Source organism: Coregonus clupeaformis, chromosome 20 (assembly GCF_020615455.1).
Source record: "Coregonus clupeaformis isolate EN_2021a chromosome 20, ASM2061545v1, whole genome shotgun sequence".
In the NCBI taxonomy this organism is placed as follows: domain Eukaryota; kingdom Metazoa; phylum Chordata; class Actinopteri; order Salmoniformes; family Salmonidae; genus Coregonus; species Coregonus clupeaformis.
Window position 1 is genome coordinate 19,298,461 of NC_059211.1, and position 17,058 is coordinate 19,315,518.

Consider the following 17,058-nt stretch of genomic DNA (forward strand, 5'->3'; position numbering starts at 1 on the left):
GTTATACATGCATGTTATTATGGCTATAGCGCAGTGTGCATTGGTAGTACAGTATGTGTTGCCAGTTGCACGGCTGTATGGAGAGAGCTAATGAATTTCACAATGCCATCATCATACCTTGATTCTTCTTCCATGGGAAGAAATGCAATACAGGATGACATACTTTTTTTTAAAGACAGTTTAAGCAGAGCAATGCTAGCCCATGTGAGGCCAGTTTGACATGATTTTGCAAGTCTATTCGCCTTTGGATGGTTTCTACATGCGCGGTGGGGGGTTGCTGCTACACATGATTCCAAGCCGTTTATATGCTGCCTCTTGTGCGCACATACTGTTTCATAATACAAAAAGGTTCTGGTCAATGTTCAGCAATAATAAGCTTACAGTACTGTTGGGTAAGCAGTAGTGTTCCAACCACCATATAACAATGGCTATACGGAGCTGGGTTCATGCACATCCATGCTTCGAGTCCCCTGTATGATAATAACCATGTTAGTGGAGATGTCTGATGGCTGCTTACAAACAAAAGCAATGGGAGAAGATCTTGAGCTCCTGGGGGAATCACGGCAACAGCAACTTCAAATGTAGAAATTAGAACGAAGATTGGAGTTTGCTACATATTTCAGCAAGGGTTAAAAAGCAGTGAGTCACGGGGGTCTGGTGGATATGGAGTAGACCAGTGGTTCTCAACTGGTTTTGCCCCGGACCCAAATTAAACCAGGTTGTCTCAGTCACGACTTGATACACTATATACACACACAAAAGTACGTGGACCCCTTCAAATTAGTGGATTTGGCTATTTCAGCCACACCCGTTGCTGACAGGTGTATAAAATCGAGCACACAGCCAAGCAATCTCCATAGACAAACATTGGCAGCAGAATAACCTTACTGAAGAGCTCAGTGACTTTCAACATGGCACCATCATAGGATGCCACCTTTCCAACAAGTCAGTTCGTCAAAGTTCTGCCCTGCTAGAGCTGCCCCGGTCAACTGTACGTGCTGTTATTTTGAAGTGGAAAGTCTAGGCTCAGCCACGAAATGGTAGGCCACAGAAGCTCACAGAACGGGACCACTGAGTGCGGAAGCACGTAAAAATAGTCTGTCCTTGGTTGCAACACTCACTACAGAGTTCCAAACTGCCTCTGGAAGCAATGTCAGCACAATAACTGTTCGTCTGGAGCTTCATGAAATGGGTTTCCATGGCCGAGCAGCTGCACTCAAGCCTAAGATCACCATGCGCAATGCCAAGCGTTGGCTGGAATGGTGTAAAGCTTGCTGCCATTGGACTCTGGAACAGTGGAAACGCGTTCTCTGAAGTGATTAATCACGTTTCATCATCTGGCAGTCCGATGGACGAATCTGGATTTGGCAGATGCCAGGATAACGCTACCTGCCCGAATGCATAGTGCCAACTGTAAAGTTAGGTGGAAGAGGAATAATGGTCTGGGGATGTTTTTCATGGTTCGGGCTAGAAATATTAACATTACAGCATACAATGACATTCTAGACGATTCTGTGCTTCCAACTTTGTGGCAACAGTTTGGGGAAGGCCCTTTACTGCTATAGCATGACAATCCCCCATGCACAAAGCAAGGTCCATACAGAAATGGTTTGTCGAGATCGGACTGGAAGAACTTGACTGGCCTGCACAGAGCCCTGACCTCAACCCCATCGAACACCTCAACCCCACCCACTGCGATCCAGGCCTAATAACCCAACATCAGTGCCTGACCTCCCTAATGCTCGTGGCTGAATGGAAGCAAGTCCCCGCAGCAATGTTCCAACATCTAATGGAAAGCCTTCCAAGAAGAGTGGAGGCTGTTAAAGCAGCAAAGGGGGGACCAACTCCATATTAATGCCCATGATTTTGGAATGAGATGTTCGACGAGCAGGTGTCCGCATACATTTGGTCATGTAGAGCATTTGCATCGCAAAGAAAATTAGCAAAAATGCAATCTGGAAAATTATTTTTATGCTATATTGATAGTAATTGTAGCAATTATATGACAAAGGAAATCATTCAATTTTGACCATATTCTTCAGGAAGAATATTAATAAACTCACTGGTTTAAGACTACAAAATCAACCAAATCTGCTAAATAGCGCTGCTAATAGCTCTATATTGAAAATACAGTGATTGAAGAAAAATAGGTCATAGATTAAATTATTGTATTAGTTGTTTAAGTTCAGACTGGATATTTTTTAAATAAAAAAACAAAAAGTCTTATGTTTTTTTAACTCAGTCACCTGCGACCCATTCAAAACCACCCTTGACCTAGATTTGGGTTGCGACCCACCAGTTGAGAATCGCTGGAGTAAACTATCCTTGGGATGTATTTGTGTAGTAGACCAGGGGGTGGTGGCAGGTTGAGGGGTTTGGTTGTTGGGGGTTATGTAGACCAGCCAGGGTCTGAACACTGTGATGGATCTGAGCAGCAAAGAGCATGGAGAGACCAGATACCAGAGAGGCTCTGGAGGATCCACACTCCCATTTGTCCACCCCACAAACCATTTTTACCATCACCCCATCTTTCAGTCTCGTTCTTTTCATAGACAACAGTTTATTTTTGTCCTTTTGGTCGTGTATGTGTGTGCGCGAGTGTGTGTATCTGCTTTAGCGAGATTGGGGGCGGGGGGGTGCTAGGAGTCGGTCATGATCTGGTAGGGGGAGTTGTTTTCTGGGGTGTTGCCGGGCGGCGGGGGATTGGCCTCGGTGGTGGTGGTTGGTTTGGGGGGCCAGTCGGGGTCCACGCTCAGCTCCTGGGCCAGGTGCATGTAGCGCGCTTTGGGTACCTTCCTCTGCCGGCAGCACAGCCACGACAGACACTTGGGTCCCCAGAGGTCTATGCCACCCTGGAAACCGCACGATAACAACAACAAGAGAGGAGGGAAAGGGGAAAAGGGCAAAGAAAACTTAATGAATATTTTTTTCCTCTGTGGATATGTTTCCTCATTCATTCTCTTTCCAATTCTCTTTCGTATTTTTTAAGCCTTTAGAAGGTAGAATGATCTCACATGCTTATGTCACTACATGCACTATATAACCTAAAGAAGGTAGTGATGGTATTCAGATTGGTTCACTATTGCAGCATGCACACACATTGTTTTATAATGGTTTTTAACTGTTGAGAAAATGCTATAATTTCAACAGAAACAGTTCTTAGGTAATTCAAATTCTAGCATGGCAATACGTTTGGGGGATTGTTGTTTTTCTGCCCGAGGATTACTTCAAAACAAGCAGACATGCTAAAATGCAGTGCAACAGAGAAGGTAATTAGGATAATTTGTGACACCATGTGTGGGATCAAGAGTGACACCATGTGTGGGGCACATACCCTTCTCAGCTAGCCTGCGGTGGATACATACTGTACCTGATCTAGACCATGCGGTTTCCACTCACACTGTTAGGGGCTAACAGGGGACGCTTTGAGGCGCATGCAGCGGGAGGAGCTTACTGGAGCCAATACTGTACTACTGCTCAGGGTGTTAAATACATGGGGGAATCGTGCTACCAGAGGAGAGTAATAACACAGACAACCCACCAGGGGGCGAAAGAGGGGTCAGAGAACCGTCAGGTCTGTACATGCAAGATATGGGTAGGTTATATAATAAGAGTGCTGGGTGAGAGAAAGGAGAGAGCGAGAAGAAAAGGGGAGAGAGAAGAAAGGGGGGAGGGGAGAGAGAAGAAAGGGGGGGGGGGATTAAAAGCGACGGTGGAAGAGGAGGAGTGTCAGATTTCCCAACCTGTGTTGTCGGGGTGGCGGGGGTGGCGCCATAGCTGCCCTGCTTGTCTCGGCTGAACACAAGCTTCCATAAGACGACGTCAAGGACGAGGGTCTATGGAATAATAGGCGCAGTGGGCAGGAAATAATTACAAAGAGTAGAGTGGCTACTTGATCACACAGCTTTCCTCAAGAAGATTTTGTCCATCCTCATTAGTTTTTTGAATAGTCAAACTATTGAATGGACATTTAGGGTGATTTCAGGGCTGTGCGTTAGTCGTGAGGAGAGGAAAAGGGGGTTATTCTCAACATAAATGAAGACAAATAAAATGAGAAAGAGGGTGTCATCATCTACAACAGGAGAATGGTGCTTTTTAAAGTGGATTTTGTTGTGTGACAGGGATCTGTTGCTGGTGACTATCCATTGAGCGTCATTGGTTGGTGTGTGGGAGGTTGGCAGCCTTGGAGAGAACGCCATCTAGTGTCACTGCTAAGCTGTGTGGGGGCTTGGGAGGCTCAAGTGGGGGGATAGAGAACTGCTCTACTGCGCAGGGCAAGCCAGGGGCATTTTCTAATAGTAAATCACCGGTGAGCCATCTCTATCATTGGGCCACACAGCTCTAGGTCATCATTTACTGCCACTTGTCTACGCTTGGCGATTGAGAGAGCAGAGCCTGGGTGTGTAACCAACCACCCAATTAGATGTAATGCGCTGAGTGGGTTACGGCGTGGCCGTCACTGTGGTGATTGCAGGTTGTATTTAAAGAAAGGGAGGAATTGTGTGTGTGTGGACAGCGCACATCTCACTTGAATGTGCGTGTGTGTGTGTGTGTGTGTTTTACCTCCACCAAGACAGACACGGCTGCATTGACTACGATGATGAAGAACAGAATGATTCTCCATTCAAACGGAACACACACAATCTAGACGGGGGAAAACAGAGAAACAGATTCACAAGAGCACATTTAAACAAAAAGTGAAGCAATGCCATGTTATTTCACAATGTCATTATTGTAGGTCCCAATTCAACCGAAGCTTGAGGCTAATATCGGTATGAAGCTCGTCTCTCATGGTTGATGTCCACTCACCTCTAGGAATTCATCGATAGCAGACACAGGGTAGAACATGATGAAGAACAGAAATATGTATAGGCCAATACAAGACACCACGAAGGGCCCTGTAGAGAAAGAGAGACGGACAGAAAAACTAATCAAACATAGGTCAGTCACACAGAAAAAGGTTGTGCAGTTCCAACCAATCTCAAACCCTAACTTGATTTTAGAACCAACACTTTTAAATAACACTTTTATCCGATTTTCAGGTGGATACGTGGGAACATTGGTGTTAGTAGGGGTCCTCACAGTTTTTGTAGCTGGGCTGTCTGAAGGGCTTCCCCTTGGAGAACACGATGGCCACGATGAGGTACTGGAAGGAGGAGACGTAGAACAGGGAGGTGTTCTCGTAGTTCTTGATGTTGTGGTCGTCCTCAGAGGAGTTGTGTTTCGGGGAGAAGTTGGCATGGGGGGACGGGTTGCAGGCACTGGGAGAGGAGAGAACAGGGATACACACACAGTCATATGTATATCGGGAAGCAGCTTTACAAGTCAAAAGCTGGCTGGCGACACCCCTACTGTTTGCAGTAATGATATACAGTAAGACATTCACGGGATATGGGAATGATGTTATTGTGTTTCAGTTGGCTTATTGGTTTGTTTTGAGTCTGGTAGTGTCTTCTCATGGGTCCATTGTTACAGGTGTCTTATTGGTGTGTTTGCACTGGAACGGTTGTCTTAATGGTGATTCATTAGTGATTTTAAATTGTTACTGCTATCCCCCAATGGTGTGTTTTGAATAGGTCCAGTAGTTAGCTTGGGGGTTGAACTTGGACTCACTCTGACTGTGGCGTCCAGATGTGGTACCAGGCCTGGTGTCGGACCCAGAGGAAGGCGATGGTCTGGAAGCCTAGACAGATGAGGATCTGAGTAAGCACGGAGAACAGCAGAGGGCCTGAGATCAGACCTGAGGGGGGACGCCTTGACACCAGCTCATTCCACGCTGGGTTCAGAGACACTGGACAGAGAAGGTGGGAGAGGCAATGGCAAAGAGACAGGGAAGTAAGTAAGGAACCGGAATATAGGATGGTAGAGAGAGTGAAGTACAAACCCAGCAAAGCTAGTAGTAGATCAAACATTAATCTAAAGGACAAGTTCACTTAAAAAAAAAACAACCAAATCTCTATTTTCTGCAATTTCACTTGGTTTTGAGAAACTTAGCAACAACATTTAAAGACCTGCATCACTATACTGAGAGCTTTGTCGTTTCTAAAATAAAGTATTTGGGTGTTTTTGGAAACTTTGTTAATGTTTATCCGTGGCCCCCATACTGCAGAACGAGCAATGAGGAAGTATATTGCTGGTGGGGTAAGTTTCTCAAAACCAAGTGAAATCGCAATAAAAGTATCTGGACACTTGTGGACAAGTGTCAAACTAATTAGTGTTGCTCTACTTACTGGTGAAGACGATGAGGAGGATGATAGCGATGTCTATAAAGAGGAACTGGAAGTCTCCCAGGTTACTGAGGATCTGACATGGTTACAGAGAGATAAGGTCAGAGGTCAGCTACTGTATATACCAGAGACTAGTAATATCCTCACAGGAGTGCAGAAACTAAGGGAGGGCTACTGTACTCACAGAGTAGAGCAGGGTGACACTGATGTACTGGATGATGCTGTAGAGGGCCATGAACTTGAACACACAGAAGGAGGTGATGAGAGCCGCTCGCCCTTCTCTGTGAAGAGATAAATCGTTTTTTTTTAGGAGCAATCAAGTGAGTCAGCATGCAAGTGCTTTTATAAGGCTGACTGATTAGTCTCCAAGCTTGGCAGTAGGCTGGTGTTAGTTTGTTAGCCATGTTTAGCTGATGGGTAATATTCTGGTGCTCGAGGCCCAGAGCAGGCCTACCTGATGAGGCTGGGCACACAGGAGATGTTGGGGGTCCTGGAGGTGAAGGGAGAGGCTACAGATGCCTCCAGCTCAGAGAGAGAGATCCCTCCATGAGCCTTCTTCAAAGCCTAGAGAGCGAGGGAGGCGGTGTAAAAAGTCAAAAGAAACATTAAGCAAATTTGAGCAATAACATAGTATTTTTACTTCTACCTGCATGATCATTTGACAACAAAAATGCTTTCAAAAGAGGTCTGTACTTACACCACAATCATTTGCACCGTCTCCACACATGCCCACAAAATAGCTGCAGATGAGAAAAGATACGATCATTTACTGTTTGCAAATGTAATGTACAAAATGTGTAAACGAATGCAATTTTTGTTCAATATTTGAACAGATTTATGAAGAGGGTGAGAGTGTGTACTGTGCTATGTGTGTCAGTAGTGTCTCTACTCACTCCACACCCTGCAGTGCCTCAATGAGCTGGGTCTTCTGGTCGGGGGCCATTCGGGCAAACACTGTGCCACGCAGCACCAACTAAATCAGATAGGCCGACAACAATGCATTAGACACAACCAAATCACAACAGCAATAGCTATGTGTTTATTGGGGAATGGGGGGGTAGTGTTACAGTGACTTCGGTCCCCCGTTACCTTCTGTAGCAGATCCTGAAAGTGCTCAGTGATGACAGCGAAGGACTTGCCACTCATGGCGAAGTGGTACTGGTCCTGAGACTTGGGCTCGTCAGTGTGACACACATCCTCTAGACTGATCTCTACTTCCTGTTGGGACAGGAAGGGGCGGGGGTAAGCAGGTAAAGGTGAGATAGGGAAGAATGACATCTGGCAAATGATTGATACAACATGGCTTATGTAGAGTAACAATTGTTCAAGTTAGCGACTAATAACTTCAGTTTCCATCAGTGTTAACTTTGGCACTCTTTTCTGACTAAAATATCATTACGTCTTAGTCAAATGTTTTACATTCGAATAATGATTATCTAGTTATTGTCAAAATGAAAAAAACAGTGGGCCATTTTAGTCAACTAAATACACTTTCATTTTAGTCACATCACATGTGTATTGCCTCATTAACCTATAGTAAACATAAATCACTGACTTCCATGTGCAAACATGCATAGCATTGTCCTACTAATATATTTTTCTGCATAACATCCTATTCTCTTCCCAACAGCAGAAATATGACAAACATATATAAGAATGATGTGGCCATGTAAATTCCTAATTCAGCCTACATAGATATTGTACATTACATACAGAACAAACAGACACACACAAGTGGAGAGCGAGAGCGAGAGAGAGAGAGAGAGAAGCATAATCACCAGATGGTACCGCAAAGTATTGGCAAAGTAGCATGGGTTGCACCTCTGTCACGTCACTGGCATTGTTATCAACGTTTCAGACAACGCAGCCACATTGGTGTCCAAAAGTAGAATGGGAGCTAATGACTGTTTCGCCCAGTGATGTAGTCGAGTCACTAAACCTAGAGTCCGAATCGAGTCCCAAGTCCCCTGTGCGAGTCTGAGTCCAAGTCCAAGTAATGGTTGAGTCACGAATCTCTTTGGCTGAAGTCTGAGTCCCAGTGCTCGAGTCCTGGTCCAAGTGCTCAAAAAAACGTTGTGCCGGTATTATGGGTCATATCCTTTGAACCGTAAGGGCTAAAATCAAGCTGTTTCTCTGAGGAAAAGAGGGAGACTTGGCTACAGAACCTGCCTATGAAATGCAGTGGGGAAAGTGGGAAATTAATACAAATTCAAAGACAGCCTATTTTTCTATACACAAGGGAGAGAAAAGCATAGCTAGACTGTTGTTTTACTTTTAAACTCAATGCCGCTATTGTTTTTAATTTCGTAAAGCAGCTTGTGTTTCTTAACCAGGCAAAGGGTAGCCAACTAGAAAGCTGGTGGTGACTGGTTAGATACGGGAAGCAAAAGAGTCGCCTGCGCAATGTGTAGAATCAGAGGAGGGGCCTGTCTGCGTCATCGCTTGCTCCCCCGCAGCTCACCTGATGTAGGCTGTATGTGTCGGGTGTGGTGCGTCCTTCCCACTGCTGAACAGAACTGCGCTGCGCATCTGTGCTGCTAATATTAATTGTGCTCATCACTGAAAAGCTCTCAATCTCTCCAAAAACTTCTGTCCAGTCCACTTAGTAGTCCGATTTTAGTCACAGAGAGAATTTATTCTTGTCTCGTTTTAGTAAACTGAAATGAAAAATATTTTTCGTTTCGTTTTTTTCTGGGTCTATTTAGTCAGTTATAGTCTCGTCAATTGCCACTGAAAAATAGGTGTTTGACAAATATTTTTGTCACTATATTTGTTGACGAAATTACCACTGGTTTCCATATAAACTAATGTGGAGACCTTATAGGGATTTGGCAATGAAGCCCTATACCTTTATGTGGTCCTCTGTAGCTCAATTGGTAGAGCATGGCGCTTGTAACGCCAGGGTAGTGGGTTCGATCCCCGGGACCACCCATACGTAAAAATGTATGCACACATGACTAAGTCGCTTTGGATAAAAGCGTCTGCTAAATGGCATATTATATTATTATATTATCTACTTCCTCAGAGTCAGATGAACTAAGGATACCATTTTTATGTCTCAACATCCAGTATGAAGGAAGTTAGAGGAAGTTTCGTGAGCCAATGCTAACTAGCGTTAGCGCAACGGCGAAGTCTACAAGACTTCCAGTCATTGCGCTAATGCTAGTAAGCAATTGCACTAACGCTGGTTAGCAACTTCCTTCAAACTGAACAACACATATAAATAGTATCCACAAGTTCATCTGACTCTGAGGAAGTAGATAAAAGGCTTCATTGCCAAAATCCCAAACTATCCCTTTAAGGTATGCAAGTAAATATACATATTCCTGATAGCATCTAGACACAATCTGAAACAATGACTGGCTGGCTGTGTGACCTCCATGTGTGCCATTGTCTGGAACACAGAACACACCCATTCATTCATCCATTCCTGCTGCGTGTGCTCACTGGGCTATTTCTGAGTTCTGATGTGACCCTGCATGGCTCTCATTGGAACTGAGGGGGATCAGAGCAACTAGCTTAATCATGACTCATACAGACCCACAGAGGACACTCACATATGTGTGGGGGGTGTGTGTCTGTTTTCCATGTCTCACTCACGCAGCATCTAGACAGTGTGTGTCTGTCTGTCTGTCTGTCTGTCAGTCAGAGCTGTAATTAGCCACACCCACCACCAGGGGTCCATCTCTCACCTCCAGGCGTGGGGCTTTGCCCGCATGTTTGCTGGGGTTGTCTGCGTAGCGCCAGCTGATCTTGGCCAACTGACCATCTTTGGAGGGCAGCGCGTCGGCGATGATGACCCGGTCCTGAGGGGGGATCATGCCACAGTCCCTGGCCACCGAGATGGCCGTCAACATATTGTCACCTGGAGGAAAGGAGATATGTTAAATGTTACCCTTAGGCATTAACCATTATTGGGGGGGGGGGACACAAAACAGATCTCAGATCATTGCACAAGAGGCTACCGCATCCTATTCCCTGAAGTGTGAGACACAGGGGGGTATTGTCCTGGCGCTATGCTCTTTGTGATATTCTAAACCTGGGTAAGGGTTGGAATGGGGCGGCCTGGGCATACTGGCTCTGGACCAGCGGTCCGCATGACAGGCCACGGGTTAGTGAGAGGGGTTGGCTGGAAGTGAAACCATATAATTGTGTGATTACATTTCCAGTGCTGAAAGCGACAGAGGGAGAGAGAGAGACACCGGGCTGGACTTTGGCGCTTTCTGCCCGTTAAGCTGCAAGGCCCTGAACTTTATTAGTCTGGATTCCAGGAATACCTCCATAAAGCTTTGACAACCACAACAAAAACCCAAAGCTCCTCATAGCCACTCGCACATTCTCTGTGTGTGAGGCACGGCTACAGTATGAGTGGGCACTAGTGGTTGTCATTAGAGAGTGACAACCTCTCATGTGTCTGTTAGTGGTCCTGTATGGCTCGGTTGGTAGAGCATGGCGCTTGCAACGCCAGTATTGTGGATTCGATTCCCAGGGCCACCCATATGTAAAATGTATGCATGCATGATTATAGTCGCTTTGGAAAAAAGCATCTGCTAAATGGCATATAAATTAAAAATATAAAAAGACATAATACCTGAGGCAAGGGCGCTGTACTAATACTTTTTAAATGCCTCCTTCCTCCCTCCTTTCCTTGAGGTAACTCATCACTGATCCAAGACCATTGGCATCCAAGTCTACTGAAAGGCTTTCACAGATCCAATCAAGTCAGATCAGTGATGACTTCCAAGGGAGGGAGGATGCATTTGATGTTTTACTGAATGTCTGTGTATGTTTATATGATAAACATGTTGGTGTGCCAGCTTTCTCACCAGTGACCATGACAGTGCGGATGTGTGCCCTGCGGAGGTCGTCCAGTACCCCGGGGGTCTCTGCCTTAAGCTTGTTCTGCATGACGATCAGACCCAGGAACTCCATGTTGACCTCGATGTGGTCCCTGTTGACATTCTGGACTTTGTGCCAGGTGAGTTTGGACTCGAGGCGGCGGTGGGCCAGGGCTATGACCCGGAAGCCCTGCTTGGTGTAGTCCTCCAGAACCTCCGCAAAGTCCTCTGGAACTACACAGACAGAGAGATGGTTTAGAAAACATCTTCAAAATGAAAAATTCCAGGGAGCAAAATCTTTTACTTAAACTGCTCGTCTTTATCATGGCATTGGCATCATGTCAATACACCATTCATATGAAGTGCCCATGATTTTCACGCTTGGTTAGTCCAAGGCTACAACTGAAAAGCAGAGCATTCGTTTGTTACTATACTGGTCGTAACTTCTTCTCAATAGGAGCGTCTGCAAAATGTATTGTCAAATTCAGAGTAAATAGTTAAGACACCAACCAGTGTCTTTCTTGCAGAGGCTGGCCACCACCTCTGGCGCGCCCTTGAGGTAGGCATCCATGCGCTTCTCCCCCAGCAGACGGGCTACCACACACATCCTCTGCAGCGCCGAGGAGAAGGGGAACTGACGCACAATACCAATCTCATAGGCCAACTGTATGGGGACACAATACACAGAATTACCTTCCACCTCAAAGTCAAACTACAAGAAATATTAAAACAAGATATAGCGCTACTTACCGACAAGTCATACAGCTCCTACAGTGTGAAAGTGAAGTAAACAGAGTGAATGTACAATCAAAACAGTGCATTTCAAAGAATGTGACAGGTGAGAGGAACATAGAAAGTGTGAAAGGTGAAAACCTAGATACCATTCAGAGCTATGATTAACATGAAGGTAAGGAACTTAATATTTTACACATTAGCAAGAGCTAACAGCAACAGACCAAATCAACATGTGATGAGTGAGACATGATCAATGCTGAGGGTGGATGTCCATTGGAGGCAGCACTGAGCCTTGTTCGTACCATGTCCTGTTCAGGTGACATGACAGGCTCGGGGGGCATCAGCTGTTTGGGGGGCCGCACCACGGTGGGCGTGATGCGGTTGTGGAGGGAGGTCTCCTCCTCAGTGGCCTCCTCCAGGATCTGACAAGGAGAGTAGGGAGGAGTAAACATGAAAGAAACTCTAAGCTGCATCGAAAGTGGATATTTCAACTGACCAACATCTCAAAATGGACCCATAAGTGTGATCGGCACAACATTGAAAGTCCGTTGGAAACAAATATGTGTTCCGAAAATAACATTAAGATGTAAGAAATAGTAAGCCGGAAAATCTCTCAAAGCAACTTCTCCACTATACTTTCGACATATCTCTGCATGAAACACATTGGTTGGGTAAAGAAAGAGTGAAGGACACAGAGGTTAGAGGTTAAAGGTCCAGTTTCAGTCACTCACCCAACCTGTGGCCTCAAACATCTTCAGGTCCAGAGGGTCTCCGGACAGCTGGCCATCGATCTTGGTAAGAGAGTGGCAGGTGGCCATGCAGGCTACAAACTGGGACTTGACCAGACTCTCCTTGTAGGCATTATCCTCTGACAGGTGGAAAGTGCCATTCTCCACTCTCTGGACTCCCCATAAGTCTAGTCCATCCTCTGTGAGTGTACCCGTCTGACGAGAGAGGAACAGAGATGGTGAATAGGGGAGAAGTAAATATAGAGAAGTAACTGTTAAGCAGGGTGATTACCATATCAGATCACCAGACCACAACACAACTAGTTTCCCAAGCATAGCCTCTCCACTGCTAGTGTGTGTGTGTTTGTGTGTGTGTGTGTGTGTGTGTCCACCTTGTCGAAGCAGACGAGGTTGAGCTGGCCACAGATGTTGATCCTCTGGGGGCTGATGCAGAATATGCCGATGCGTTTGAGGCGGCGCTGGGCGTACACGATGCCCGCCGTCATGGCAGCGGGCAGTGCAGGGGGCACGGTAATGGTGATGATGTCCAGGGACTCGATGATGATGGTCTTGGCTGGCACCTGGGCCACAGTAGAGGAGAGGGCAAGAAAACAATTCCAATACAATAGGAGTTCATGTAGGTATTGAATTGGACGTGAAGCTAAATAGCCATAGTCTTTTTCAGTTCAACTCCATTTTACAATTAAATGCTTTGACCACAATCCACTGACCTAGACACCTTCTACACCATCTAAAGGACTAGTCACTCTCCCTCTTCCCTGCCGCACTTTCTCTTTCTCCCCAGCCTAGCAGTAGCCCAGTGAGAGCGTCCTGTTCTGTTCAGTCCAGTACCTTGTTCATGATGCTGAGGACGATGGAGTAGACAAAGCCGATACCGGCTATAGCCACCAGGCACAACAGGAAGAGGTAGGCGTCGTGGTACAGCTTGAAATCTGTGGGCTTGGGGTAGAGGATGGAGCGAACCAGCTGGCCCTTAGCTGTGCTGAAACCTGGAGGACGACGAGGAGGAGGAGCATGTTTAGATGATAGCAGAATTCAGAATATGACAACTGAGGGCAGATCATGATCAAACAAAAATAAAATAGGTATTGTGTGCGTGTGTGTTGTGACTGAGGACACACACACTAACCTGTGCGGACCACCACTGCCTTGACCAGCTCCCCTGAGTAGAAGCGGGTCTGGATGATGTGCGTGCCACAGAAGAGGGTGTGTCTCTTGTGCTCCTCCATGCTGTAGGCCTCGTCGCCCTCCTTGTCCCCCTCGCCCGGGTTGGGGAGGTTGGTCTTGGTGACGGGCACACTCTCGCCTTGGGGGAGGAGGGAGGAGAGACAGGGACAGGAGGGGGGAGCGAGGAGGGGAGACTGAGTTTAAGTCTGGGAGCTTTGGTGCCTTGCCGAAGTATACAGCATGTACAGAGTGTAGTGTTGTGTGCGGCTTTGCACAAATGTAAAATATAAATTATGTATTTGGAAAGTGACCAGCAGTGACACACAGAGAGGGACAGAGAGCAGGCAGGATCTCCGGGTCTCACCCGTCAGCATGCTCTCGTTGACAATGCAGGTGCCACTGACCAGCACCGCATCGCACGGCATGATGGTCCCGTTGCTAGGGATGACCATGACATCGCCAGGCACCAGGTCAGTGGACAGGGCCTCCTCGATGTCTGCAATGATCCAACACAAATGGGAGGAGAGAGGGAGTAGGTGTGGAGACAGGGGGGAGAGGATGGGGAGGGAGAGAGAGGAAGGGAAAGTAGAGGAGGGAGGTAGGGAGAGGGAGCAAAGGAGAGGTATTCTGTGCGTCAGTCTTGTTCAGCACATCTCTCATTACTCTTGCCACTCTGGGCAGCAGGGGAAAAACGCTGAGGCATCATATGCACAGCCTGAGCCCATTGCCGCAGACACACAAAAAAAGGTGTGCTGTTCTAGCGGCTAATTGAACACTAGCCAAAGTGCATAAAATCTAAATGAGGTATATTAGACAAACCGTTGTTGGCTCTGCAGACTGAAACTCGGACAATACTGTGTGCTGCCACCATGTCATGAAGCATGACATATTGCTGAAAAGGAGAGAATAGTTTCAGAAAACAGAAAATGAGCAGAACCACACATCAGGTGCTAGAAAAACAGGCCTCTAGCTAACAGCTTCCAATTTCCCTCAGGGTTACAGAGAAGCCTCCACCCCTCCCTCTCTACCTACGCGGTGTGATTGTAAGAGGGTGAACCCAGGGCCTCGGGGGCAGCAGACCATACAGATGGGCCCTTTCATGCAGACCTGAATGATTCTGGGATTAGAGTGGGGAGGGGGCTATCACGGTTAACTCTGGGTTAGTCCAGCTCAGTTGGGCTCAGGCTGGTTCAGCAAGGCCCCAGATTCACCTCTTAATTTGGATTATTTCCTTGGTTGAGAAAGGGGAGAAAGACAAAAATAATGGAAGGTGAGGGGGGCAGACATACCTTTTTAATGGTGTACAGAGAGGTAGCTATGGATATGACCGACATGAAGACGATGGCTACGGCATAGTAGTAGTACTCGTCAGCGCTCCACAGGATCACACTGAAGAGCTGGAAGATGTAGAAAGGGTTGAGGACCTGCAGGAGGAGAGAGAGGGTGACAGGTGGTTCAAACAACTTCTTCAAAACAACAAGCTGCAACAAATGATATCCATTTTGACATAATGCTTGATTAAGACAGGCTTAACCAGTCATGGTTTGGCTTAATAGTGTGAAGAGGGTATAAATGAACGCCAAATATCCCTTGATTGACACATATGGTTCAATGTGTTTCTTTATACAGAGCGCACAACAGAGAGAGCAAGAGAGCGATGGAGACTGTCGCAGAGAGTGTGAGGTCAGAAAGAGCGAGAGACGTCAGAGCGATAGACAGACAATAAGGAGATGAGAGGAACTGCGGAGGTGGAAAATGCTGTTTGTACTGCCATTGTTGGCCCTGTTCACTCATTAGACTAAAGACAACCTCCCTGCAACAACTCAGAATCTAAATATGGCCAGACAATATATAATTTTTTAAGCCTAGTTGGCTTCCATTCAACAGAATGTTCTCATTAGAATGCCACGCACAGGCGCTCTTGGATATGATTCTCATTATTTTTATCATTACAGATGTAGGATCTTAATTTGATCACCCTGTTGCAGGATAGCTTTCCTGCAATGCAGGACATTTTAAACTTGTAGTGTATTTGAGGTTTAAAAGGGTTTCTGAAGTTTGTAATTTCCACTTTGAAATTTCAGACTTGATTTTCCCTCCCGAAAAATGTATCAACCCCACAAAAATGTCCATTCATTAAATTCACATAATAATTCACATTTCCTGTTGCTGCAGGATTATTTTCCTGCTGTAGCAAACAGGCTCAAATTAAGATCCTACATCTGTATTATGATCTCAGATAAATGATCTATTGATTTCCATATGTACCTTTGGATGTAAATTATTACAAACGTGTACAAAACATTAGGAACACATTAGGAACCCTTTCCTAATATTGAGTTGGACTCCCTTTTGCCCTCAGAACAGTCTCAATTTATCGGGGCATGGACTCTACAAGGTGTCGAAAGCGTTCCACAAGGATGCTGGCCCATGTTGACTCCAATGCTTCCCACAGTTGTGTCAAGTTGGCTGTATGTCCTTTGGGTGGTGGACCATTCTTGATACACACCGAAAACTGTTCAGCGTGAAAAACCCAGCAGCGTTGCAGGTCTTGAAACACTCAGTCACTTAAATATTTTATCTTGCCCATTCACCCTCTGAATGGCACACATACACAATCCATGTCTCAATGTCTCAAGACTTAAATATCCCTCTTTATCCTGTCTCCTCCCCTTCATCTACATTCATTGAAGTGAATTTAACAGGTGATAATAATAAGGGAGAATAGCTTTCACCTGGATTCACCTGGTCAGTATGTCATGGAAAGAGGTGTTCCTAATGTTTTGTATGCTCAGTGTAGGCTTATGATATCAATTAGTTCTCAGAGAAAATGAAAAAGGATCTATGGCAAGAACATCAAGCATCCTTTAAAATCAGATCAAATCAAATTTTATTTGCCACATGCGCCGAATACAACAGTGAAATGCTTACTTACAAGCCCTTAACCAACAATGCAGTTACGAAAAGAAAAAAAAGTGTTAAGAAAAAAAATTGATCAGTAAAAAATAAAAAATTGCAAATAATTAAAGAGCAGCAGTAAAATAAAATAACATTAGGGAGGCTATATACAGGGGGTACCAGTACAGAGTCAATGTGCGGAGGCACCGGTTAGTCGAGGTAATATGTACATGTGGGTAGAGTTAAAGTGACTATGCATAAATAATAAACAGAGTAGCAGCAGAGTAAAAAAGGGGGACGGGGTGGGGGTGGGGGGGCAGTGCAAATAGTCCGGGTAGCCATGATTAGCTGTTCAGGAGTCTTATGGCTTGGGGGTAGAAGCTGTTAAGAAGCCTTTTGGACCTAGACTTGGCGCTCCGGTACCGCTTGCCATGCGGTAGCAGA

General features: G+C 45.8%; 1 protein-coding gene across 3 annotated transcripts in view; it reads right to left on the minus strand.

Annotated features, from left to right (window-relative positions):
• Nucleotides 1–1,883: 1,883 nt before the first annotated feature.
• The window catches only part of LOC121533636 (polyamine-transporting ATPase 13A3), a 57,204-nt gene continuing 42,029 nt past the window's right edge, over nt 1,884–17,058 (minus strand). For all 3 annotated transcript variants that reach the window (XM_041839758.2, XM_045205364.1, XM_045205363.1), the window contains 24 exons: nt 15,006–15,140; nt 14,536–14,608; nt 14,081–14,212; nt 13,679–13,855; nt 13,381–13,538; nt 12,921–13,109; nt 12,532–12,744; nt 12,103–12,222; nt 11,816–11,833; nt 11,576–11,729; nt 11,054–11,299; nt 9,920–10,092; nt 7,317–7,445; nt 7,121–7,200; nt 6,925–6,967; nt 6,682–6,791; nt 6,412–6,508; nt 6,231–6,303; nt 5,614–5,791; nt 5,083–5,261; nt 4,810–4,898; nt 4,564–4,644; nt 3,744–3,836; nt 1,884–2,852 (listed from right to left, as the gene is read on the minus strand). In XM_041839758.2, the coding sequence (XP_041695692.1) occupies nt 2,640–2,852; nt 3,744–3,836; nt 4,564–4,644; nt 4,810–4,898; nt 5,083–5,261; nt 5,614–5,791; nt 6,231–6,303; nt 6,412–6,508; nt 6,682–6,791; nt 6,925–6,967; nt 7,121–7,200; nt 7,317–7,445; nt 9,920–10,092; nt 11,054–11,299; nt 11,576–11,729; nt 11,816–11,833; nt 12,103–12,222; nt 12,532–12,744; nt 12,921–13,109; nt 13,381–13,538; nt 13,679–13,855; nt 14,081–14,212; nt 14,536–14,608; nt 15,006–15,140 (3,153 nt within the window). In that variant the 3' untranslated portion in view covers nt 1,884–2,639. The remainder of the gene's footprint in view (nt 2,853–3,743; nt 3,837–4,563; nt 4,645–4,809; nt 4,899–5,082; nt 5,262–5,613; nt 5,792–6,230; nt 6,304–6,411; nt 6,509–6,681; nt 6,792–6,924; nt 6,968–7,120; nt 7,201–7,316; nt 7,446–9,919; nt 10,093–11,053; nt 11,300–11,575; nt 11,730–11,815; nt 11,834–12,102; nt 12,223–12,531; nt 12,745–12,920; nt 13,110–13,380; nt 13,539–13,678; nt 13,856–14,080; nt 14,213–14,535; nt 14,609–15,005; nt 15,141–17,058) is intronic.